Genomic DNA, 27,041 nt, shown 5'->3' with positions numbered 1-27,041 from the left:
ATTTTAGCCAATTTATTCGTTTACATCAAACATTAATTAATTTTAACCCCCTTTCCCCAGAATCGTATACGCGCGTTGCTTGGTAGCGCTGCGAGTTGCGGTTTTTAAAAACTGATCATGATGCGCGAGGATCGACAGCAGTTTTAGCGACGATAATGAGAATCCTCTAATCCTATCTTTTTCCAAGACCGTGCTCTAATGAAATTAAGGGGACTAGTAAATGTAATGTTCGCTCATGAATGTAATATTCGTGGTGACACGGTTGCGCCCAGCGTCTGTCCGTATTTCCCACTCCTCCCCTTGGTCCTTTTATGCCTTTCCCATTACATATATTTTATATACATGGATTATATATATATGGATTATATTAAGTCCCTGCATGACACATAGGTACCATGCTCCCACTCCCGAGGAAATATCAAGGAGGTTAGGATATATTATTAGTTGGAGTATCTGGAGTATATTCCAACCTCCGTGGGAAATCCATCGCTGAGTCGCTGAGTGGAAGCAGTGGAAGCTGAAGCGGGAAGTACTGCCGAGCGTGAAGCGCATTTCAAGTTTCCAAAGCGCGATTTGGTGGATTGGAAATGTTTGGTGGTGTTTGGAACCCATCCATGTTGTGGCATTGCTGTTAGAGAATGGAGCGCATTAAATTTGAAGTTTATTGGAAGGGATAACATATTTATTTCCAAAGTGAGGCAAAAGTTGGCTTATACCGTGTCATATTTGCCGATCGTTTTCATAATGAGTGCGAAAAATAAAGTGTCCTCGGAGTGGAAGAAGAGAGTTAAAGCTGAGTACTTACGTATTCGCCAGTTGAAACGTTTCAAAAGAGCTGATGAAGTGAAGTTATCATGGAATCAAAATCGAAAAAAAATGCAAGGTAGGGAGAAAGTCATCCCAGTGCATTCTCCATCCTGTTTCCGTTCTTCGAGCTGCATGTTATATCATTGACATTAAGGATTCATTAGGCTGAATTCAATACGACGCTATCTGATGCTTATATGTATGTTTTTGTTCCTTTAACATTGGCAGGAATTCTATCCGAAGAGCAGAGCAGATGGCAAAACAGCCGAGCAGTTTGGACCTGCCTCACTGATGCCCCTCCTCATCACACGTGCATGAAGAAGGCCGAAGTGGTGAACATGGATGGAGAAGTACAAACTAGACCAATAAAAGTTATCAACGGCGTGTCGCCCATTCCCACTATGTACACATGGGCGCCAATACAACAAAATTTTATGGTGTGTTTTCCTCAATAATCCATTGCTTGTTTACCTGTCATGAAATAATTTGTTGGACATTTATCATTATCATTTCCTTCAGGTGGAGGATGAAACTGTTTTGCATAACATTCCCTACATGGGAGATGAAGTGCTGGATCAAGATGGTACTTTTATTGAAGAACTTATCAAGAATTACGATGGGAAAGTTCATGGGGATAGGGAAGCTGGATTCATTGATGATGAGATATTTGTTGAATTGGTTTATGCGCTGATGAAGGTAAGTGCGATTTAAACACATGTTAATGGAGATGAGTTAGCCGTCTTGCACTCATGATATTGCAGTTTGGGTGTTTTATTGATAGGAAGGTATTGATGGAGGGAGGTGTATAATATCTTTTAAAGTAGGTGAGGGATTTCTATTGAAACTGCAGTTGTGTGTGATTTGACCGTTTAATTTTAAGTAGGATTGATTAATTGTACTGGAAATTCTTGATTATTTGATTGAGTAGACAATAGGTGTTATCATAATTGCTGCGTTTTATTGTTTCATCTGGTGTGTGGCTTCCATGTAGTGACGAGTCTCAAAATAAAACAATATTTGGTTGAATTTAGCGATAAGAACAAAGTAAATGTGCCTTGAAAACTTGGAAAATGGGTCTAACTAGTCAAGAGTCAATTTTATTCCTGATCAAAGTTATGTTAGACGTAATGCATTTTGATATGTTGAGCACTCTGGCAGAGGAGGAAGACTTAGTGATTTCAGGGAAACTTAATTTCATTGTAAATTTCACGGGAATGTTGGGGAAATATCTAAATGGCTCTGAAATGTTGTGTTGTCAACTTGGAAACTAGTTGAGGGGGCATTGTGCCTTCTTTTGGAAGTTTCAAAGTCAAATTGCTCTTGTGTTGTTGAAGTTTATATGTCTGTATTCACTGAAAGTTATTCTCAGCCATCTTGGACTGTTGTTGACCCTGTTTAGACTCTCACAGTCTCTAAATTATTGGTCATGAATTGTAAGCCTGTGGCATAAATACCTTGCCTGTACTGGCAAGTTGTAAAGTCAAATTTCCAGTGTGTATTGCATTTTTTAGGATTCATTCCATTTGAGGTAGTTCCAATGATTTTGGAATTTCTTGAATTTTGACCCCTGAGGGTGCACTCATTAAAGTTGGCTGAAGCCTTACGTGAGAGTTTTATAATACCAACCCTCAGTAGCATAACTCACTCCTGTAACAGATGAGAAAAAAATCAATATTTCCTCTGGTAAAGTGAACCTTACATGAGGAAAACCTGAAAATTACAATTATGCCATTCCCTTTGAATGCCCAGCAGCTGATGGATGGGCGCAATGTACTAATTATTTCAGTCATGATCAAATTCCTGATGTGGTTGGATCATAAAGTTCCACATAAACACCTTGATTTTGCCATCTCTTGGTGCATGAGTGTGTTGTTTGCGTAATGGATCCCCAGGAGGAGCAGCCCAGTGCGCAAGGGAGCGTGGGTGCGTCGGGGGGGACGACGGAGGAGGCCAAGGGGCGCGGTGGTTCTCGGCAGCAGCCGGAGAGACGGGAGAGCAGGGGGGAGGGGCGTGGGGCGAGGGGAGCGTTGGGTGGGGGCAGGACGAGCGGTGCCTCCTCCCCCAAACCACAAGGGGGGGCAGCTGCCACCCCTGCGCTGACCACGCCCGGCCAGGGTGAGGGGAGCAAGCCGTTCCCCTCGGCAGCCATCTTTGCTGCCATCTCGGCCGTCTTCCCAGACAAGGGCCAACCGGACGAACTGCGAGAGAAGTGAGTCTCCCCGCAAATACTTACAAAGTGATTCTGTTCACTTATTTAATCACACCTGGAATCCCATGTGTGTTTAGGGTGTATTTTCATTGACTTGTACCTGTTTTGTCATTCATTCATGCTATAGGATACATATTTTGAAATATTCATTTGAAAATTTCCCTATCCCATCCAGTGAACAGTATCCTACTCCAGTAATGAATGTCTTTGTTTGAATAAATTAAGTATTCATCTGCAAATGATTTAATGCTTGCGAAACGGTTTTAATATTGTGTAATTTAATGTGTGCGGAAGACTACAAAATATACATAAACTAAAATATGCTGACATCAGAAAGAGTGGTACTTTGAGAATAAAGAAACAATACTATACTTCTCCTGAGTTGAGTCAAAGACTCAAAAAAAAAGTAAAAATCAAAGTATGAGTTTTAGTTGTATTTGCGTGACCACTGCGCATGGACAATTTCTCAAGATGTGTCCTTGAATAGTGATCAATGTGTCGCGTGCAGGTTTGTGGAGCTGACGGAGCGCCCTGACCCCAATGCCCTGCCCCCTGAGTGCACCCCTAACGTGGATGGGCCGAAGGCGCAGTCTGTCCCTCGTGAGCAGACCATGCACTCCTTCCACACACTCTTCTGTCGGCGGTGCTTCAAGTACGACTGCTTCCTTCATCGTACGTATGGCTACTTACATGCTAAGGGAACGTTTTCATATTTGAGTCATTTCCAGTCTCATTCCAGGGTTCATTTCTCCGTCCAGGTTCTCTCATTTTCATTGTTTAAATTTCAGGAGCTACGTATGACTTTCGTTATTGGTATTATGAGATCTGCCTAAAATAATTATGCATAAAGTTATTATTGACTAGTTGTTGTTTCCATTTAGAACTCAATTTAAAGTATATATTTATAGTTGATAATGCTCATAAATATTGCTCAAACTGGGTTATCATTATGCACTAATTCTTTTTAGCATTGTCACTGATTCTGGTTCTCTGCCTTATAACTAAAAAACCAAACCGATTCTTCCTATTTTTGTTTACATATTATGTCCTTTTCTCCAACTAGCAGGCTATACTACTGTCGGCGTCAAAATGATGTGCCACTGTACTTTGCAGATTTATCTCTGGACTTCAGTGCATAGCATAACAATGAATAATATGCCATTTTAAAGGAAATTTAATTTTCAATTCTGATTTATTTTTATTTCATTAAAATTCAAAAAGCAACAGTACGAGTGCAGTTAATGACTCCTCACACCATAAAATTAGCCATTTTGTCAACTTCATGAACTTTGTAACTCAACCTAGGAAAAACTACTACATGTACAACATTCATCTTCCACAATATTGCAAACATTAATGTAGATTAATAAAATTGGGTTTTGCGTATTTTTCGGATGCATATTTTGTTGTAAAATAACGAATATATTTAAGCACTATTTAGTCGTACAGTTTACCCCGAAAGAAAAAAGTAAAAGTGATATAAAGACATTTTAATTTATTTTCAATTTTTCTATGATCCATAATCTATTGATAAAATGTTGATATTTGTGAATAACTTCTATTAATGTCACATTGTTGCCAAACGTGGCAGTGGTGTGGCGGGTCAGTGCCAGTTACCGGGAAGCAAAGTTTCGCGCGCAAGACGTGGCAACGCAGCATTCGTTCGCTCCGGCGTATTTTTTTAAGGCCCATATATAAGCGTTATTACCTAAAAATCATGTATTTTTGGATCATAGAAAAATTAAAAATACACCCATGTCTCGTATAGCGCAATTTCGACTAGCTCAATTTCGATATAGCGTAAATACGTTCGTCGGGGAAACATTGCAACGCAGTGTAGCTTAATCAAAACTCTTAAACGCTCTCGTGATAAAACGTGAACTTGCGCGAAGTACAAACGAAATTTCTATCATTTTACGCATATTAATATTATTGCTTGCCTCAAAGCTTCTTTTTTGTTTATATATTAATCGAAATCTATTGCTGTGCAATGGCCAAAAGTATTACTCGTCATTGGGTCCAGATTGGGCCTACCGAAGTAATTTATCTTGTCTCCTTAACAGAATGATAATAAATAATTTAGATCGTTAATTAAGCGTGAGGCTAGTGGAAATGATTTTTTTTCAGCAATACGGTTTGAGACGTATTTTTGCCGTCATAGGTTATCGGGCGATTGACTTCCAGGTAGAGTGTCTACGCTGAAGCCTTCAAGGTCATCGGTATTCACAGGGGAGAGATGGAGCGGTGGCCGAGTTGCGCATGAATAGCATCAACACATAAAAGGGTCCGCTATAGAGTCTCAAACACAATGGCTTCGTTCCCTCCCCGCAGTCTTAGGCCTTCTGCGTCTCAGGAATACAGTTCAGCAGTGGAAGGTGATTTAGATAGAGCCATACAGAGTAAAAACCAAGAGAATATGGCAAAAAATAGGAATGCGTGTAGAAAAATCAAGAATTTATCAATAAAAACTATAAACCTAGAAGAGGAATTGAAAGAGGTCAATTGCTTTGAAAATGGAGAACGTCAAAGCGATATTGCTCGGAAGTTTAAACGCACGATGCCTTATTCTGAATAAAGACGAAGTTAAAACATCAGTGACCTCAGCCGCACCAACTTCAGCCAAGCGGTCTACACATACGGAAAGTTCATAGTGAATCAGTACAAAAAGACGAGAGTGGTAATCGCTCCGAGACATTTAGTGAAAGCTCCGGTTGGTTCCAGAATTTAAACGGCAAGCAGGTATTTTCAGTGCGGCGATATCAGGTGAATCTGCAAGTGTTGATAGCGCAGTCACCGCAACATTTTCTGATGAACTCCAAGCTGTGATTGAAAGTGGCTCCTTTCCCCCTCAACCAGTTTTTAGTGTTGACGAGACGATATTGTTTTGGAAAAGAATGCAATCTCGTTCTTTCATTTTCAGGGAAGGAAAACCTGGGTCAGGTTTCAAGGCATTTAAAGACTGTTTCACGTAGCTGCTAATGACTCGGAGGACTTCAAATTAAAATGATTTATCATTCATAAACTCCGCTAGCTATGAAATGGCATTCGAAGTAGCATTTTCCTGTCATTTCGATGAGCGACAAAAGGGCCTGGGTGACACAATAGTTGTTTTTAGACTAGTTTGAAAAATCGTCAACTGCCGGCAACGCATTACGATCCCCTGAGATAGCAGATGTTAGCCCACCCGCACGACAGGAGGGAATTTCAAAAGCACGTAAGAATTTTTTTTAACGTGAATAAAAGTCTTTGAATGCGTGCATACTCTCTTTAAAGATGTTTTAAACTATAAATATTTATAGAAATAATGTTTTCTAAGGCTTTTTATGGGAATATAGATGTTTTAGAGGAAATTCAATACCCAAGACCTATCCTACCAGGAACGCATCCCTATCTTCCCAATGATAAAACGCTCTCGTATAACGCAAATTCGTATAGCGCAAAGACCCCGAGGAACGCATCCCTTGCACTATATGAGACATGGGTGTAAATTAAGAAGTGTTTCTATCAATTTAATTTTTTTCTTTTGGGGTAAACTGTAGGACTAGATAGTGCGGAAACATTTTCGTTATTTGACTACAAAATATGTGTTCTAAAAATATGCAAAAGCCATTTTTATTAATCTAAATTAATGTTTGCTACTTAATGTGGAAGATGTATGCTGTAGACATAGTAGTTTTCCCTTGGTTGAGTTACAAAGTTCATGAAGTTGACAAAACGGCTAATTTTGCAGTGTGCGGAGTCATTTATTGCACTCACGTGTCTACATTTTTGAATTTTTCATAAAACAAAAAATAAATCAGAATTAAGAATAAAATTTCCTTTAAAATGACGTATTAATCATTATTATGGCATGCACTGAAGTCCAGATATACCGTATAAGCGCGTATAAGAGGCGCACCATTTTTCCCAAACATTGCAGCCGAAAATGGGGGTGCGCCTCTTACACAAACTTCTTATCTTCCCCCCCTCCCCTACCGGTCGCAAGTCCAAGGGGAACTGAGGGGCCTTGGTTTACAGCGTGAGTCAGTCATCTGAAACCCTAGGTCAAAATCAAGCGGCAGGTAGGGGAGTTTCTCCCTTAGTGACGTATTTTTAAAATGCTCCTGTTTGAATTTCTTGCAAGCCTCGCGCCGTAACGTCGGTACCCCAGAGGTGAACATTGAAAAGATCGAGCGGGGTGATTCGCTCCGGAATGCGCGCTAAATTTACTGTCACGAGTGGGCATCCCGCGGCATTTATACTGCATATCGTAATCGCTTATCAAACGTATAGAAACGCGTAGTTTTGAAGGACATACCTGATTCGTCAACATCTGTCTTGCCGAGCAATTTCCATTACGCTGAGCACCTGATTTTTCAAAAATTATCTTCAGACGCTAATATGAGGATTTTTGCAACTGAAAATTATATTGGTGTCAAAACCTGCAGTTTAAAAAATTCTAACGAGTGTGTTCATTGTTGGACTAGCGCTGAAGGAGAGGTCGAGGGGAAGGAGCGCGCTCCATATTTCAAGCTACGAGGCTATGAGCGAAGGAGCAAGGGAAGAATACGTCCGATCTTGCCTGTGACGTCGTTGCCTTTAAAGTGAAGAGGCGAAGGCACAGCAATGCGATATACGCAGTTTGCGTTGCCTGAAGTTTCCAGTCCGTCTCGTCTAGTTTGAATGCGCTTATGCTACGCTTGTTTCTTCCGAAATTGTGCTGTTAGGACTAAGTTGAATATTAGTAGCCTTGTTTTAGATATAAATCTTTGTGTCAATTAATTAGAGCTCAAAAAAATTAAATGCTGTCAGATATACGTCGTGTTAGGTCTAATTCTTTTTACAACCTCGTGCGTGTCATACAATTGCTGAAAGATATCGAGATATCTTCAAGCTCAGTAGGTGACTCACCTGGCATTTGGCCTCCAGAAACTCAGAGAATTGAACCTGGTAGACCGAAAAAGGTCAGTTGGTGAGATGGGGTAGGGATGAAACGCGTTTCCATTGATCCCCTATAACTTGATAATTTCCTATTTTCCTATGGAGTCCCGGAAAGGAAAAAAACGGCCCCTTGCACACACACCGAATTTGGGCGGCCGATATTTTACCGGCGAAGCGATGCTTGCACACACGCCGGATTTTACCGGTCAAACGATAAGTTGCTATGTTTTTTAGCCGGCGACGGCGATCCACAGTGACAATGGCCGGCAGCTAACCGGCATTTAGCCGGTGCCGGCGCGTGTTCGGTACGTGTGCAAGCTCCAATGCTCTCCCATTGTTCACTATTGGAATGTGGACGGCCGATATTTTACCGGCCGTCCAAAATCGGTGTGTGTGCAAGGGGCCTTAAATCTACGATGTGGTTATTATCCTACGGCGCTGAGATTGCCCCGACTGTTGTCCAATCTCTTGGGAAGGTTCATGCTATGTGCCTGTCGTGTTTTGCCTTAAAATTTTCCACGGCTGCAATTCTATTGCAATACTCCTGCGAGAGCTTTTAAACAAAATTGTTCGTGAGTAGGACAAGCAACGTAGAGCGATGACGTATGCGAAGAAAGGATCGGAACTCTTTCTACTCCCTCTTATGCCGCTATTACCGCCGCAGTTATCAACATTTCCTCTTTCAAATAGTACTGAAAGAGGAAATTTCGATAACTGTCGAAATTCCAGGCATACGTCTGCAACACCGCACGATAGGATTAAAAAAATACCGTAAAATTTTTTTCTTTATAGCTTCCTTCCTCAAAATAGGGGTGCGCCTCTTACACAAGCTTATACGGTAAATTTGCAAATTACAGCGGCACATCATTTTTATGCCGACAGTAATCGTTGAAAATTCTGCTGTAGGCTAGTGGGTGTTGCTAATTATGAATCTAAATGAGGATAACAATTGTGTCCTTCAATTCATCATATTGCAGGTAATATTAACTCTCCCTTAAGAATATCCAAATGATAAATTACTCATTTTTAGCATTTAGGTTTTGTAAAAAAAGTGTTTGTCCCGATGACATTGTTCCTCAAAATTAAGCTCATATTTCAATTCACGTTAATTGGTTTGTAGCTCCAAAAACCATGGACAAAAATGGAAAATATCAAGAAAATCATGTCAACCACATGGTGCCATCATGGTGTCTGATATCATATCAAATTGCTAGGAGTTAATTGCTAGGAGAATCAATTAAATTTGTGTGCACAATCAATGAATGACTTTTGCTGTTTTAGGGCTTCAAGTGTACCACCCTGGGCCAAATCTGCAGAAGAGGAAAGGGCCCGACTTGCGGCCCTTTACAGACCCTTGTGGACCTGACTGCTATGTCCATCTGGTGAGTGCGTTCATGTCGATGCTTATCTATATTATACAGGTGCTGTTTGCATGTGTATGCAATAGTAATAATATTGTCAGCCCGATGAAGGAAAAAATAACAACTGAGCAAAATACATGAACCCAAGCCAGTGTAAACAAAGTGAGTGTGGGAAAGGTTTTTGTTTACATAACTAATTGAGGAAGATAGTGAGCTGTTTGTTTGACTGCAAAATCTGAAACACGACTGTTACTGCTGAGCGAGTATGGTGCGTACGAGGGTATAAATTTTGATCTGGAGTTTTTAATCCCTCAAATATGTTTTTGCTGTTGTTTCCAAAAATTGTTCATTGATCAAGGAAAATCTCAGCTCAAACAATTTTGTACGGAGTGAGTTTCATGTTTTAGTAATCTCCCGTGTCTGTGGTTATCCATTCTAATGAAGTGTTGTCTCAATCAAGTGGCTTATCGACGTTTGCTTCCGTAGGACGGGATGAAGGAGAAGTTGGCGGCAATTGCGACGGCCGAGAGGAATCGAGAGGAGGGGTGTGGGGGGGGTGAGGGGGAGGGGGGCGGAGAGCACAGGCCGAGGAAGATACGCAAGCACGCGTCAGTGGACTCTGGCAACGAGGCTAGCTCGGAAGACAGCAACGACAGCATACGTGTCAACGGGAAGAAGTATGAGAAAGGTGAGGGTGAGTTTTTTGGGGGGTGTTCGTTGACACTTGAATGATTCTCTCAGTCTCTTTCATGGTGGTAAGCTTTCACTTCACAATCCTTGCAAAGGCTTCTGTGGGAAGTGGTTGATGCGATCACGTTTGTCAGGGTTCCAAAGAGTTGTTTTTTTTCCCCATGATGACTGTTTTCTGGACAATCCTACAAGCACCCTCGGGTTCAAAGTTCACTAATTCAATTCAGTTTCAGTCAAGTATTGAATTACTTCATTGGTGTATTTTGATGAATGTGGCCTGATACATACCACAATTGCAATGGAAAATTTTAAAGTCTCATAGATTTGTTTAGAAACTGATAATATAACCTAGAAATAAGCAATAATTTGAGCCTTCTTATGCCACTTCTGAACTGGAGATGGTGGTGGCAAAAATTTCACCGTCAGACAACAAGGAGTGTGGGGCAGACCCAGAAAACATTATCACATGCCACTTCATGTTTTTAAGTGCTTAATGAGTAAAACCTTGAATGCCCATTTTTATTCTGGTCCAATTTGGGAATTTTTTACTATGATGAATTGTGCTTTATTTCATTTTAACTTTTTTTATTTTTTAAAGGTTGTATTTTTAAAAGGTTTACTCCCTGCAATCGTGTTTTCCGGGCTTCGACTGCATATTTTGTTGCCTGATGACGGCATTTTCTGTGATCATCAGACAGCAAAAAACACGGTGGAAGCCCAGAAAACATTCATTTAACACGGGAGCCCAAAGAGAAGAATGAAGTCTCTGAGAAGAAAGCTGTCCCTCTTTTTGTAGCTTGTTGTTTGCATATCCAGCTCTTGAAAGGTTATGATGCATCATTTTTTTTTCTCATTCATCGCTTTATGTGCAGACTTCAAGCGCAGCAACAGCCGCGACTCGCCTAAAGGATGTCCCTCAAATGGCGGCAGCGCAGACAACTCGTCGTCTGTGCCCGACACCAAGGACTGGAAGACGCTGGGCACTCTCCCTCTCCTCCCCCCGTCACTGCAGCCCGAGCCCATGTCATCCACCACTGCGTTCAGCCTCCTTGGCAAGAGTCCCGAGACTACGACAGCAACGGCGGCGGCGGCAGCTGCAGCCGCTGCGGCTGTGGTGACCACCAAACAGGAGGACAGCGACGGTGAGGAGTGGACGGGGGCTGACCAGTCCATGTTCCGAGCACTGCACAAAGTGTTCCTGCAAAACTACTGCGCCATCTCACAGCTGATGCTCACCAAAACGTGCCAGCAGGTGAGCTGCAGTGTGTTGGACTCTCAATGAATGGTGTCTCTCTCTCTCTCTCTGTGACCAAAAATTGCTGTCAATTATAAGAGTCGAGTTGATGGATGAGAAAAATAAGTTGAGACAAAAAAGTACCTTCCTCAGTCAGTCATTCTCTCTTTAAGTTGTGAATTAATGAATTCAAAAGAGGCCTCCAACTTTCCTGGAGTGTGTGACATCATTAGAGTTTCAGTTTGTTTTCATGTGTTCGCGCAAACCGCTGATTGAGGGTAGGAATTGTTCGCTGGAGTGTGAAGATGAACGAATTGCACAAGGCCCATGCGCAATGCCAAGATGCAAAGCAGTGACCTGATTTGTGATGTCATCAACTTGCGAAATGGTGAAGGCTGCAGATTTTCATTGTAAATAGTGCAAGGACGCATCCATGGACGGAGAAATATTTGTCTCTTTATTCCTCTTAATTTTATTTTAATCAACAATAATTAAAAAAATGGTGTCTGCCTATTTCTGCTTATTGTGTATTTGTGATTCAGAATGGCTCAGTGCAAAGAATTGTTCATTTCATAGTAATGCACAAAATAAATCTGTTTACAAAGTGAGGTTCCAAATCCCACAGCTGCGATTGTTGTTTTAAAACAAGGAATGAATCGGTCATTAGATGTTATGAAAATTGATTAAAAATACAATCAGCTGAAGTTATAGCTTAACACTAAAAACACTCTCTAAAATAAACAAAAGGCACTTTGTACTTTCCGCACTTATTAACTGGCAAACGGTTTTGACATGTTTTACGTTATTTTCGAGCTCAGCAGCCCTCAACTTGCAATTTTATGATTTTATTTAAACAATTTGTACCTGTAAAAATCAATTATTTGGAAAAGGGAATGAATCCATGAGCTGATTAGGAGTGCTGTAGGTACACATGTTGGTGCACTCCCCTTCAATCATGTTAACCCTCAGAGTTTGATTTCCTGTGTTTCTCCCCTTCTGACGGCACATCTTTTGGAGTGGCTGAGACAATTGTGTCATTTTTGTGGTTGCAGGTGTATGCGTTTGCGCAGAAGGAGGCTGCCGACATTCCAGCCGAGGAGAGCTTGCGCAGGGACTACACACCGCCACGCAAGAAGAAGAAGAAGCACCGCTTGTGGTCAATGCACTGCCGCAAGATCCAGCTGAAGAAAGACTCGTCGTCCAACCACGTGCATAACTTCACTCCTTGTGACCACCCCAACATGCCGTGCGACCACATGTGTCCCTGCATCAGCTCTCAAAACTTTTGCGAGAAGTTCTGCCAGTGCAGCTCTGACTGTAAGTCTGTCTTCCTCATCATCTTAGGCTCATGTTCTTATCACCATGCATTTCACGAGCACCAGTGCTCACGTAAACGTCATCATCTGGTACATAAGTTCAGATGGTTGCAGATTATATTAACACGTTGCGTACCGGGGTATTTAAATTCCTAGGAATGCCGATTCTGGAAATATGTGCCTATTATGGCGTAATGCCTTTGGTTTAAACACGGTTAAAAAGCTAATGCTTAGAATATAACTTTACCCAATCAAACGTTATGATGCATCAATTCATTATGAATAGCGAACAACAACTGAAAACGTACTAACAAATACGTATTGTACGCTTTAAAATTGTTTAGGTTGACACGCCTAAATGACGAGAATCTCCGTCACCCATCCGGAACGTTCGCAAAAAAAATGACGAGAATTCTCGCCATCCGTACTCAACATGTTAAATTTCTTTTTATTTAAATGATGATGTTGCTCATTCAACAAAACCAGTCTATGGAGAACAAAAATCTATGGGAGAAAATACCAAATCTTTTTTAGTCATTGGCATGGTTGAAGTTAAGTCAAACTCTTTGACAGAATTAAGCCTCCAACCTTTGAGTTCATTAGACTAGATGTCTAATCACATTTCTTGAGTAAGGTCTTTCAATGACTAACTATGATATCATCATGATGAATGATGCTATTTTCTTGTATAACTTGATAAGCTTTTTAATTAACTGCCCTCGTCTGCTATAAGAGGTGAATATGCACTCCAGATCTCTCATTTAGAGGGACAGGATCTGTCTTGCTATAGATTTGATGCTGTAAAAAAGAAGTCGATTGCGTCATCTAAAAAGTAGTAGTGTAAGTAATAGTGAACTACATATCCGAGTGACCTTGGGATGGGGGGGGGGGATTGCCTGGGTGAGGACACAGAGGTGCAGCGGACGTTTGAGTTGAGGCCCATTCCGAACCCACTTTTTAGACCTGTCAGAACGAATGACAGTTAGAAGCCGCCTCCGTCATGGATAGCTAGTAAGGTGCTAAAGCGGAAATTTAATGCATAGAATCATCAAATCCCCCCTCGGAGAATTGACAGTAGAGGAGCCATTTGCCCTTTACTAAGGGCTTGTTTGTAATCTATGATGCCATCTGTGATATCCTTACTTCCTCTTTCCCCCTCCCATCGTTGACAACCACAGTATTTCCCCCAACCTCCCCCCCAACCTCCCCCCCAACCTCCCCCCCAACCTCCCCCCCCAACCTCCCCCCCAACCTCCCCCCCCCAACCTCCCCCCCCAACCTCCCCCCCCAACCTCCCCCCCCACCCTCCGAAATGTAACGTCGTCTCTAAGAATGAATCTTTCAAATCAAAAATATTTTCTCTGTCATTGAGTGAGTTTAATTATTGATTTGAAAAATATTGTCATGAGGTCGCTCATTAACCTGAGAGAGCGTAATGTAAGGAAGGATGATTAATAGAGAAGCATATCCAGTTGATTCCATTTACTCTCGTCAAAATTTCATCTGAATATTCTTTTTATATTAATGAGCAGACATTCAAAGAGGATAGATTTCTCTAGGCCCGCAAGCTATTTTTGTTCATCCATCACTCATAGTCGTAACGGCAGTTGGGCAGTTTATTAAATTGCTCACTTTGAAAAAGTGATGTAAACACCGGAAAAGTCTTAATTTCGTGATATCCCAGGTCCTGTGTGTACTGAATTATTCAAAGTATGGCATTTTGAGGAGGTAACTGATAGCTGAGGTCATTTGCGCCATGAGGTAAGGGTTGGAAGGGAATGGTTGGTAGACACCCAGTCTTGGCATTAGCCAGCTAGTAAAGAAAGGTGCCAAGGGGACCACGGCTTAACGTCCCATCCAACGGACAGAGTGTTGAACTGGAAGTGCCCTTTACACAACACTCAAGCGGGGATAGGGTCATCTCTGAAAAGTGTCTGCCACTGCCGGGACTTGAACCCGGGACCACAGGGTGCGAAGTCTTTGTGATGCATTAGTGAAAAAGTACTTCATAATAATGGGGTTAATGTGGATTACTTTCCTCAGTTCTTCAATCTACAGTCTTGGTTTGTCTACTGGTGATAAAATGAATTGCCAGAAAACTACTGTTAATGAGGCAACTTTTTAAAAAAATTTGCTTCCTGATTGATTGATATGTAAGGCTAGGAGATATGTAATGCCAACAATGGTTGAAATCCAAGAGAATGGTCGAGAATATAGCCCTACCGCCACCGAGGGGATGATTTGGGAAATCAGGAGATGAAAGTAAAACTGAAAAGTTAAAAATTAATGCTTCGTGCATAACGAAAGTAATTTCACCTATCATTTGCATGAAAATTGCCCGAGAAAAACTTGTAGTAAGATGCAGCTTAAGTTATTTTTGAGTCTTCCATTTTCACAAGTATTTATCCGTCACGGCATCTCACTCCGGAATGTATTTATGCTTGCTTAATTTCCCCTCCTTTGGAGCAGAATCACCCCCATCCAGCACGAATGTGGACGCAAATAATGCCTACCTACTTACAGCTATGACAAGTGATGTTGAAATGGATCTTGACAAGATTTCTTTCATCATCACCCGTTATTAATCTAAGACTGCAATTGCCGACAGTTACCCCTTCCTCCCTCGCTTGCCGCTATAAAAACGCTTGAAGTCATCAGTCCCACACCGACGTGATCAACCTGGATTATAATTTTCTTCTGTATTATCTAATTATTTATTAACATAGCTCCACCTCGCGATGGAAAGGTGAAATTTTGCTTCCCAATTATGGGGTCAACTACTTCCTTGGATATCTCATATCTTCAATCTCCAATCTTAGTTTGCCTCTAGGTGATAAAATGAATTTCCTGAAAACTGCCGTTGATGACCCAATTGTTTTCGAAAATTGGCTTCTGTGCAATCATTTAGTATCACCATGACAAAATTTCCTTAGAGTTACACCCCTGCGCTTTAGTGCAAGAAATGCTAGCAATTCAACCAAGACGTTCAATCGTGGGAGACATTGTTCAGGAATGCAAATTTGTGCTTCTCTTTAGGTAACATGAACGTCTGTGGTGTTGCTTGTGGGTACATATGTGATTATTATGCTTCATTTTCATGCCTCCAGATGAGTAATTGCATACAGAAAACAAACTGACCCCTATTGAAAGGGATTTCATGCTAAATACCGAAAAACCTCACTTATGAAACTTTTTTCGGTTCTCCGCTGAAAGTTTCACAAGTGAGGTTCTACTGTATGTCTGATATTTGGTGCTTTGAAAAGGTTCAAAGAAAGTGTCTGTGGGAAAGGGTTGAGCAAATAAGTTGGTATTCTTGAAATCATGGTTCCCAAATACTGTTCTGTGCATGTCACATTATTCCTCTTGAAACGGATGAATACTCTTGTCTTCCTATGAACAAGATTGCCTCTGCAATGGTTCGCTTGTCATTTGCAGGCCAGAACCGCTTCCCAGGCTGTCGCTGCAAGGCTCAGTGCAACACAAAGCAGTGTCCTTGCTACCTGGCCGTTCGTGAATGTGACCCTGACCTCTGTGGCACTTGCGGTGCGGACCAGTTTGACGTGTCGCGCATCACATGCAAGAACGTCAGCGTGCAGCGAGGATTACGTAAGTTTTTCTTATAATGTGCCACGAAAAGAAATTGTTGTGAAAATTTATGGGGCATAATTTTTGTTACATAGTTGCTCTATGTATTGATGATATCTATTCCACTAATTGTTACCCAAATGATAAATATGTACATACTTTTATTATTGTTGTAGCCTTCCGAGTAAACTCTTCATGGGAATTGTGTGTGTGTGTCTTCTAATTGCAGACAAGCACCTGTTGATGGCCCCGTCTGATGTTGCTGGTTGGGGCATTTTCCTCAAGGATTCTGCGCAAAAGAATGAGTTCATATCAGAATACTGCGGTGAGATCATATCGCAGGATGAAGCAGATCGCAGAGGAAAAGTTTATGACAAGTACATGTGTAGTTTCCTCTTCAATCTCAACAATGGTACGTATATCATGTGTGCTTGCTCGTTGGAACGCACTTACTTATGACCGAATGTACATATTTGAGTCCTAAGCACCTTCACATTCCTTCTCCCCTCTTACAGAAAAGATAACAATTATGTAGCGTTAGGTGAAATGAAATTCCAGTGGTGGTAGAAATCCTCATGGATCCATTATATCTTCAGCTGTTGACTTTATGAGAGCTGTTCTTTATTTGAGCTCTTAATGATGAAAATTAATCTCAATTGATAAACTTTCTACAGCCATGTAGCAGTTAAGTGAAATAATCCCCCGTGGCCACACTCTTTAGTGGGAAAGGAAATGGAATGGTAATACAAAAGTATTGGTTAGGGAAAAGTCAGAGAAGTAATGAAATGCATAAAGAAAAAGGTTCTGAGAAAGGGGGAGCAGGGAAATGAACGGAGGTGCAAACTCTCTCAACGTAGCACATATGAATCTCTGAAGAACAAATTACTGGAAAGATCTCATTGTAAACGTGGTGAGGGTGTGTGTGAGTGCCTGAGATCTCCACGAAAAAGTGTTCGTCTGATGAAATCCGCCACGTGATTGAGTGCTTGTTTGTGTCTTCTTTTGTCAAATTTCTTTTTCTCCCCTTTTCTAGAACCTTTCGTTCCATGCAATTCATTGCTTCTATGCCTTCCACCAGCCAATTCATTTCCATTCTCCTCCCTTGCCCACTAAAGAGTACGACCTCGGACAATTATTTCACTCGATTGAAAATTAATTATACTATACTTTTGGGCTGACTAGTTTCTGCTTCCTTAGTATTTGTTGTCTTACTTACTTGGTATTTATTGTTGTCTCTTCCTGGTTTCTGGTCCATGTTCATTTTGTCTATTTTCAGATTTTGTGGTTGATGCAACACGCAAGGGAAACAAGATTCGCTTTGCCAACCACTCCATCAATCCCAACTGCTACGCCAAAGTGATGATGGTGAACGGAGATCACCGCATTGGCATCTTTGCAAAGCGAGCCATCCAACCTGGTGAAGAACTGTTCTTTGACTACAGGTACGTACGTCATTAGATTACAGACCGCTTTCTTTGTATTCACTCGGGAAATCTTCTCGAAGAAGGGTTTGGTGTGGATGTGTGGCCGTTAGGCCGGCCTTATTTTTCATAATTGCGAAAAGTTATGTTTTCCTGGTCTCAAAATGATCCAAATGGTGTTCATATTCACGTGTTAAAATTTGGTTACTTTAAAATAATGGCAACCCGTGCTCCAAGGGCCCTAAGTACTGAGGACCCTCAATTGAGTTTTTTGGGGCCGAAAAAGCACTATTTCTATGTAAAACGTAAAAGTAAAGCCCTTTAGGGCCGATTTTCTGTTTGTTTTGACCTATCTCTAAGCGTTTAGTAGATATCGTCCGTCGTAATGCAATCCCCCCCTTAGGGCGCCACCCCGCACTGCGGCACCGCTGAGGTATGTCCCGCACCACTTACTAGAGACTTCCCCTCAACCCCCTCCCCTTCCTCGGCAAAGACTTTGCTCCTAATGACAAGATTTACATGCTAGTGGTACAGTATTGAATAGGTTGTTCCTCTTGTGTCATGATTAATATTGTTAAAGCCTATAATGTCAATTTTAACCCTTCAACGCCGTCCTATGTACTGGGTACCGACCCCTTAAACCTTGATTTTTTGCCGCCAAACGGCCGCGAACCATTCCAGCAGGCTTTGTTCCAAAGTGCTTTTTATGTACAAAATATTAAAAGCATGTGATAGAAATGTGTCTATGAATAATAAAGGAATGAAGGGAATGAGCAGGGCTTCCAGGGCTCCAACAGTAGATAGAAATATTCAAGGAGGAAGAAACGAGGCAGTCAGTTCACGGATGTAGATCACTGTGGATAGATAGAGATAGTTCTTGTGTACAGTGTGCAAAGGATAGGAAGTGCTGGAAGAGAAAAGTGGTGAAATAAATACTTTATCATGAACGTGACGTTCATTTTAAGAATAGACCAACAAGGAAAGGCATGTAATCAAGACTAAATCCAGGCATTGAACTGTTTGGAAAAGAAAGTGAAGAAATACTTGGCTCAAATTTACCGACAGTGAGAGAAGTACTATGTGTTTTCTCTATCACCTAATGGGTTCGAAATTTGTAAGACTTAGTGCGAGAAAAACCGTGAGAAATGAGTCTCATCCATAGTATAAAACTAGAATTCCTGTTGTTACGGAAAATAAGGCGATTGAAAAGTTAGAAAAATGACGCAAAGAATGGATGAACGTGCAACGACATGAAGAGAGCGCGAACTACAGTGGAGATGAAGAGAAGAGAATCTTTCGTAACAAAACTTGATGATTTGCTTGGCATTGCAAGGAGCGGTACCATTGAATTTTTGACGCGCGAGGAGGAAAGTGCAGTTAATCTCTCGGATAAATGTGCTTGGGCTGAAGAAATAAAGTTCTTACGCGAATAAAGAGGAGAACGAAATGCAGTTATTGGTTGAATAGATTTCAATATATTCAAGAAGAAATGAAAAGATGTGGTTCTCCGCTCCTTTTGTTGCATTAGCTCCCATCAGTGACCCACAGTTCCTACAAAGACTTGTTAATGACGAGTGTTAACCTAGACATAGCGAAAGCAGCACAAAAGAGGTTTTCAAACCACTTGTGGTACATGAGTGAGGAGTTGGTAGGCCTGTCATTCTATGACGGATCTATTTCTAGGTGTGAAAAAAAACGTGAGACGCCGTATGTGGTCTTGTGCAGGAAAATATGATCCACCGAAGAAGGCATTCTATAAACGTAAAGACATGACTAAGGTATCTATACCAAATTTTGTCACCACTAATTCGAGAAAGCTATATAATGTATTGTAAATATGCATTGCATTCTTTGATGTTAACATGCGAGAAGGGGATGAACATACAAGAACGATTTGCAAATTATTCGGGGTCATCAAGCGGGAAATGATTGTGCAGCGAGAGGAGTGAAACTAATTCAAGATTTTTAGGCAGTCACGTTGAAGGAAGAGAGCTTTCAAAATTTATTACTAACAATAAGTGTGACTTTTCATCGCAATACAACCCTTACGTGCGGAAAGGCACTTTCATTGCCAAATATAGGATGTCAGTGAAAAACTAGAAATACAATGAAAATCTATTTTATTTTGGTTAATGTACCGAAATTCATGGACAGAGTGAAAATAAATTGATCTCATGCATTGGAAGTATTGTTATGGCAATTAAATTCTTTCTAAGGTAAGCACATTTCTTCAGAGGCTAGATCTTGATATCAGGAGAAAAGTATTTGCCGAGGGAGGGGAGGGGGTTGAGGGGAAGTCTCTAGTAAGTGGTACGGGACATACCTCAGCGGTGCGGGGTGGCGCCCTAAGGGGGGGATTGCATTACGACGGACGATATCTCCTAAACGCTTAGAGATAGGTCAAAACAAACAGAAAATCGGCCCTAAAGGGCTTTACTTTTACGTTTTACATAGAAATACATAGTGCTTTTTCGGCCCCAAAAAACTCAATTGAGGGTCCTCAGTACTTAGGGCCCTTGGGGCACGGGTTGCCGTTATTTTAAAGTAACCAAATTTTAACACGTGAATACCTCATGAATATAAACACCATTTGGATCATTTTGAGACCAGGAAAACATAACTTTTCGCAATTATGAAAAATAAGGGCCGGCCTAGTGGCCATTGACTGGGTTCTTGTGCTGAAAAGTGAGGGAACGTAGTTGAATGCTGTTGTAAGCATCACAGTCTGTTGACTTGACTTCTTAAACATGGACAGATGCATCAAATTTGCCATTCTAAATGGATTAATTCCAATTTAAACTATTTTAATTAAGGATGAGTCGGTTCTTAAATTTTTTCGGTTCTCGGTACCAGTCCGGTTCTCCCCCATTGGTTCTCGATAATCGGTTCCAAGGATGAACTCTTTATTATCTCAATCAATGACAAATTGAAATGAACAACCTCAAGAAGGAATGAAAATAATTTCACTACAATTGTAAATTAGCTCTGTAAAAAAAAACTTTATATCGTCTCCATAATTTTATTTTCCAAGCAAAAAAGTTTAAATAACACGTTGTTAAAGAATGCATGATCGACCAATGTGTCACCATACATTAGGCAGCCACTGGTTCTTTCTCCAGATTTTGATTTTTAAAATTCAACATTTTTACCCTATCTGGGTCTCATCTATTCTTTCATTGGCAGAAATATTGCCATGAACAGACGTTCACTGAAAACATTAGTGGTCAATGTTGATTTTGAAGGGGCATGCAGATTATGCTTGGAACACAGTTTACATACGCACTGCATATCATCAGGATCAATTGGGAAACTCCCCCTACTTCTGACGAAATCGTCCGTTAATTTGTTGCAACTTGTGAGTCGGTTCAAAATCCATTCTCTATTTGTAATATCGTTTGTGATTTATTCCCTAATTACTATCTATTAAGTTACCTCCGCAGCAAATTCTTAAACCAAATTCCTTTACTCTGGGCTCAGCTGCACCATGTTTCCCTTGTAGAAAATAGGATCATGGTCCATCAATTATTTTTTTTTTTTCGATTTCAAACACTTTTCAATGCTGTTCCACATGATTATAAATGCTCTGATGCAAATATAGATAATAATTAGATCTCTTTAGAGTGGTTGGCGTGCATTTTGAAAACCGATTTAAATGCACCATTAGTGGTGGTGCCAACAATCCATTGCTCCGTGGTGCACGCTGGGCCCTCTTCTCCATATCCCCTTTTCACCATTTGTAATGCTCACGTTCTCCCCTCCTCAGATATGGGCCGACGGAGCAGCTGAAATTCGTGGGCATTGAGCGAGAAATGGAGTTCTTATGATCGCAGCCACACAAGCTGCCGCCTTCTGAGCAGCCATCGACGTCCTCCCAATCCTTGAAGGAATAATGGAGTGGGGGACGCTAAGGAAACCGACTCCCCCCCCCTCTCACCTCCGAGGAGGGGGGGGGGGTACCTTCAACAACACGAGAGCCACTAACTCAGTCCTCACCCACTAGATGGTGCTGTTTCCACTCTCAGCCCCATCCACGAGATGACGTGTGCAGCATTTTATATCCCAAATAATTTGGACTAATTTATCAGTATGAACAATTATGAATGTGCGCATAATGCAATTGTGTGGTCTTTGATGTTCATCATGATATAGGCGATGCACTGATTCCAGAATCACACTACTCCACTATTTTGGTGTAAGCAAGAAATATTTGTGAATGCCTAATAAAAATTGATCACAATTAATATTTCTGAAGAAGATGTTTCACAGTGAGAAGAAATTGACTGGGCAGATTGAGATTGACGACTGATGGAAACGAGACCGATTTGAAAAGGACTTGACTTGCTTCTCAAATGCGAAAGAGTGTGGATCAAGAACTAGATCACACTTCAATGTGGATTATGTTCTTTCAAAGTGTGTTCACTGTGTGGGAAAATGTGGAATTCACTGTTTGAAATCATATCCCGAGTTGATCCAACTACCACCACATCTTCAAGTTGATGTTGAGGTTTTGAATTTGAATGAAATAGCCATTCCTCCTACATTGCCCTCGAATCAAATGCCATCAAGAACTGATACATCCAATACATTTATGTGTTTTTTTTTGTTTAAGAAGGCACTCTGTAGCTCTATGGTGGGTAAGAACTTCCAATTATAAGGATTTATTGCACACATTTGCCAAACACGGATTGAAGCTAGTAGTTAATTAGTCTCTCTTCACAAAAATTACCAAATGGAGGTTATGCATTTTTTAAAATTCTATCAAGGATCTCAAATGAACAGGTTTTGTAAATAAAGGCCTGCTTAACTCTCTCTCTAATTACTTTTTATCATTAAGCGAACATATTAATGCAATTTTAAAAAGTTCTGAACATTTATTACAAATTCTATCCCAGAAATTCATTTATTGAAGAGTAGCTTTTTCCAAACAACTAAGTCTTGGTTTGAGTTGGAGTAATTTTAGTCGGCAAATCATTACTTTCTTATATTCTCCTCATTGTGCGTTAATGCATCCTTATATGCATGCAAAAACAAGCACTTGCAAAATCCCAAATGCTTATATGTGATGCATAAAATTTTTATTTGATTTGTGTTAAACCAAGTATTTTTACTATTTTTGAGGTGTTTCTTTAGCAATGTCTCATGTGTAACCTAAACTATGGTACTTTTGCATGTGTCAGTAAATTACATTCATTAAAGACCATATCAATAAATTATTAGTAACACCACGCACCATCTGGGTGTTTTTTATTGTGTGGGAAAAATTTTCTTTGAGCATAAAACCAACCCAACGCTCCACTCCTCATTTCCTCACGTGAGCAATGATGTGACAAGCGTCCCTCTCCCCCCTAACATTCAGCAAAATTAAGCAAACTCGTGACGCCCTCCTCGACCAAAGAGTAAAGGTGCATAATATACATATACTTGAAAGCAACTCACACTGACAGGGTCAGGCCTTGTTGATAATTCATCAGAAATTAAGAGACAACCACATTTTTCTTTACAATTACTAAAGCAAGTTGCCGAGCTATTGGGAGCAAATGGAATTCTTACCCAGTGTAGGGCCAGATCAACCTTCACACCTGTCGTTTGTGATAAAGTGTGAAATCATATGATAAATATTCACAACCAGACTTGATGGGATTTGTAGGAGATTAGGCGGGGGAAGTATGCAGTGTTAGAGAATAGAAGGTGACATTAATGTCACTATATTAACACATCATATGGGTTTTGTTGGGATTTAATCATCCAAATATCATAATTTTTCAGGCCAATCGTATGCATAGTCACACTGTTGCAAATTCATCTTTGTGAAGGAGAAAAAGATTGCATTGAAATTTTCCAAGCCATTTTATTCACTCAACAGGTTTTTGACATGCATTCATATCTCTGGATACATTCTCAGGTGTTGAGAGAGAATGAGAAGGCAACTATTATTAGAAAATGACGTGGGGGCAAGCATTCATTCAGGTTGATGATTGGTCAATTGTGCGGCAACTCATTTTTGGTGGACGACAGTTTCTCCAGCTCCTCTGTCTTCTGGTCCAAAAATACAAGAGTAACACCACGCACGCGTTTTTACGTCTGGGGTTTCTTTTTTTTTTTACCTGAAGTCAGGAGCGGAAACGCACCCAAAACTGTCAACACAGAATTAACCCGGAAACCAACCATCAATTTAATCAGCCTCCGTAATAATTGATTAAGGCTGAGTGAATCAAATGCATCTGACAATGTCCAACCTGTCTCCACAATCAATTTAATAATCAATATTGAGGAATGTTTTCCTGGTGGATGATGTTGGTAAAGTTTCTCTTAGGTCTTCTCCAACGTTTTGATAACCATTCTGTTGTTGTCCTCAGGAAACTGACTGAAGTGCAAGTAATTTTGTGTGCCTATATATGTTGGTGAAACAGAGTTACTCTCTGTTTGGCTGTGCCTGGAAGATGATTGGGCAAAAGATAGAGCAGACCAGAGAATGACTCCACTTCATGAGGAGAACCAAAGTAAATAAGGACACGGGGTTAATCGCATGGTACTCAGTTCTCCAAGGACAACAACAGTGTACAATTAAAAAATCGTTGGAGGGGAGGGTAGAACTGGTGTGGTAGGATACCTGTGGAAAATGTACCAGCATATTACCAAGAATGTTAACTCTTGACCACACTCCACATACATACATACTCAGATTGAGTTGTGGGTCCAATGCAGTGCAAATAAACTTCCCTTCGCTGTGCAGCTTATAAGCTTTGCACATGATTACTTTGTCAGCAGGAGGGAATTAGTTTTCCAATTTTTTCTGGATCAGCAATTGGTGCAAATGCAATTTCAAAGGAGCCAGTGGGATGCAGTTAATTTCCTCTTTTCCATCTCATCATTCATGCCCAAAATGACACTTGATTAAAGTTCAATGATGCCCAAAATGATGTTTGTGTATGCAAGCCTTTTGTGTGAATTTCTTCCAACAATCAGCTTTTCCAAGAAAATGTGTGTGTGAGAGTAAAGTCCAAGTACCAACATCGCTGCTGAGGAAAATTGGACAAATGGAGAATGCAAAAAACTACCAAATGCTCTTGTTTTGAAGAGGACATAACTCGAAGATTGAAAAAATTCCAGTTGTTCCTGGAAAATCATTCTCCCAAAAGTGAATCTTGCTACAACATTCGTACGATGTGCTGAACAGACAATGCTCTCAAATCCAGTGCTCTTTAAGCGCAACAGTGAATCCTCAGAGACTCTTCACACTGCTAAGTTGGGTGACTCAGCCTCGTGGAATCATTGTCCATTGTAGCCACCTTGAAAGTTTCTGAAAGGACCACATGTCCCACCAAAGCAGACAGTTGCTTCTGTCCTGATTACTCGGTTATTGCATTCCTGGAAAAGAGGTGACAACTCACTTTAAGACAAGTGCTCCCATATTGAAATTTTCAGGTAATAAGAGCAAACCCTGTTCAACATTTGCCTGTATTTCAAACCTGAAAACTTTACCTCGGGAGTTTGTTAGATGTGATTTTTTTCTGTTTGAGACACAGAAAAATATTGTCAAAGGTCTTCTCTTTATAGGTCATCGGGAAATTTCATGGTGCGAGTGCGAGTTGTTTCGTTGAGTAATAACGAGAAAGAGCAAATGCGACCGGGCGAGAGGAATAAATTAGTCTTCATTGTCACTATGAATAATCCCTGCAAACATTAGATGAATTCTTTGAGCAATCAGGGACACCTTGAAATGTTAATATTGCCATTGAAGCCCAAAATGTAGACAATCTTAAGAAGTTTTTTTTTGTCTGAAGAGTGAAAACAAAATTTATTTTGGTCTTAGATTGTCGTCTGTACATGTAGTGGACACTGCATTTGCTTTTGGTGGATTTATGCAGGACGATTGAACGTCAAGTTCAGCACTTCTTGGTGTATCAATGTTTCCCTGAGAGAATAATCATGTTTAACTTGGAAGAATAAGTGGCTTTAAAATGCCATTTTTTTAGCTTTGAGTAATAAGTGGATTCAGGAAAACCTGAAAGTCCTCAGCAATGCTAATGTCACTTGCTTTGTGAAAGAATTAGCTATTTGTTTTACCTCAGCAGAATTGGAATTAGAATAAGGTGTGCTTAGTTTGTATCAATCTGGTGGTCCAGGAGACCCTTGAAATGTGGAAATCATGCTTGCACTTTCAAAACTTACATGAATGTAATGTTTACTTCCAGATTTTCAGTAATTATTAAAATTATTACACACACTGAATAATTATACCAACTGCAAAGGCAATGATGCTTCAAATGATGTATGAAGAATGACTGCGTTTTGTAACCAGTGAAATTTCTAATTTTAGTCAACAATTTTTTGAAGATTTTGGTTTGTTGCCAGCTATGTTGCTGCGTATATGTAGTCTATCAAATAGACATTCTGGATACATAATCTTAACATTTACAAAAATAAAATAAAAACCATGACTTCGTAGCCTCAAAATTTTTATAACTCGAGCCTTAAAAATGAGAAATAATGCTTTAATTTTATGACTTAGCTTTAGTGGACAGCCTGTTTCAGCCTATAGAGATGCTAAGAACATAATTGCTGTTTACTTGTTGGTAAGTGCGCATTGCTCCGTTACGAAGTGAAGCCATCTCTCGAGATGGCACCTGCACTAGCATATATGGAAATGCACTCTTAAAAACTAGTTTTCACCTGATTTGTCTCAACCGCATACTATATCATATCCTCCAGTGTGTATCAAACATTTTACTCCTGTTGGAGTAAGTTATCTGCACAGTAAAATATGTAAATATATTTTCACTTCAACCTATTATCTAGATAGTAGTTAACCCTTTCGCTGCTGTTCAATCTCCGGAAACCTTCTCCTCACATGCGGCGAAAATGTTAAAATTGCGTTTCCTGGGCCCATGGAGCAGGTACTTCCAGGATGGGTGTGGTACACCCTCCGAAGGGTCGCTAATCCGCGGCCCTATCCTTGACGAGCTCACCCACGCAGGACCGTCTCTTCGATCCTACCAGCGGGGGGCCTACCTCCCGAAAAGGGACCACTCTGACTGCAATTTGAAAATCAATCACTCAATCCAATCATCAAAAAATGATTGTTTTCATCGCAATCCTGCTAATCAAGCAATCAAGCATGTCTTTTAACCGTGTTTCTACGATGAAAAATAACGATTTTGTTAACTTTTCTAGAAACGTGGCTGCAGACAACCGGAAAAATGGCCATTTTAGCAAAGTTAACAAAATCGTTATTTTTCATCGCAGAAACACGGTTCAAAAACGTGCATGATTGGCAGGAGTGCGATGAAAACAGTAAGTTTTTGATGATCGTATTGAGTGATTGATTTACAAATTGCAGTCAGAGCGGTCATTTTTCGGGAGGTAGGCTGCCTGCTTGTAGGGTCGAGGAGACGGTCCTGCGAGGGTGAGCTGGTCGCGGATTAGGGACCCTTCGAAGTGCTTCGGCGAAAGTGCTGACCGCATGGCAGGGAGAAAGAAAAAGTACGTCCACAGCAG

At 40.7% G+C, this 27,041-nt stretch overlaps 1 protein-coding gene across 1 annotated transcript; it reads left to right on the top strand.

Moving 5' to 3' along the window:
• The first annotated feature begins 431 nt into the window (after positions 1-431).
• On the top strand, positions 432-25,991 carry LOC124155376 (histone-lysine N-methyltransferase E(z)). Its single transcript, XM_046529144.1, has 13 exons — positions 432-883; positions 1,036-1,244; positions 1,327-1,503; positions 2,700-3,016; positions 3,525-3,688; positions 9,218-9,318; positions 9,784-9,985; positions 10,860-11,239; positions 12,274-12,538; positions 15,973-16,143; positions 16,352-16,534; positions 17,399-17,564; positions 21,307-25,991. The coding sequence occupies exons 1-13, from the start codon at positions 745-747 to the stop codon at positions 21,365-21,367; spliced, it is 2,535 nt and encodes an 844-aa protein (XP_046385100.1). The 5' UTR covers positions 432-744; the 3' UTR covers positions 21,368-25,991.
• Positions 25,992-27,041: the final 1,050 nt, after the last annotated feature.

Source organism: Ischnura elegans, chromosome 3 (genome assembly GCF_921293095.1).
Source record: "Ischnura elegans chromosome 3, ioIscEleg1.1, whole genome shotgun sequence".
Classification (NCBI taxonomy): domain Eukaryota; kingdom Metazoa; phylum Arthropoda; class Insecta; order Odonata; family Coenagrionidae; genus Ischnura; species Ischnura elegans.
Note: the sequence above shows the minus strand (reverse complement) of the source record. Positions and strands in the feature narration are given on the sequence as shown.

Excerpts from the sequence above, each read along its gene's own strand:
- LOC124155376 (XM_046529144.1), top strand. The coding sequence starts at position 745 with ATGAGTGCGAAAAATAAAGTGTCCTCGGAGTGGAAGAAGAGAGTTAAA. Across the intron at positions 884-1,035 it reads AAATCGAAAAAAAATGCAAG|GAATTCTATCCGAAGAGCAG; the intron begins GTAGGGAGAAAG and ends TAACATTGGCAG. Across the intron at positions 17,565-21,306 it reads GAACTGTTCTTTGACTACAG|ATATGGGCCGACGGAGCAGC; the intron begins GTACGTACGTCA and ends TCCCCTCCTCAG.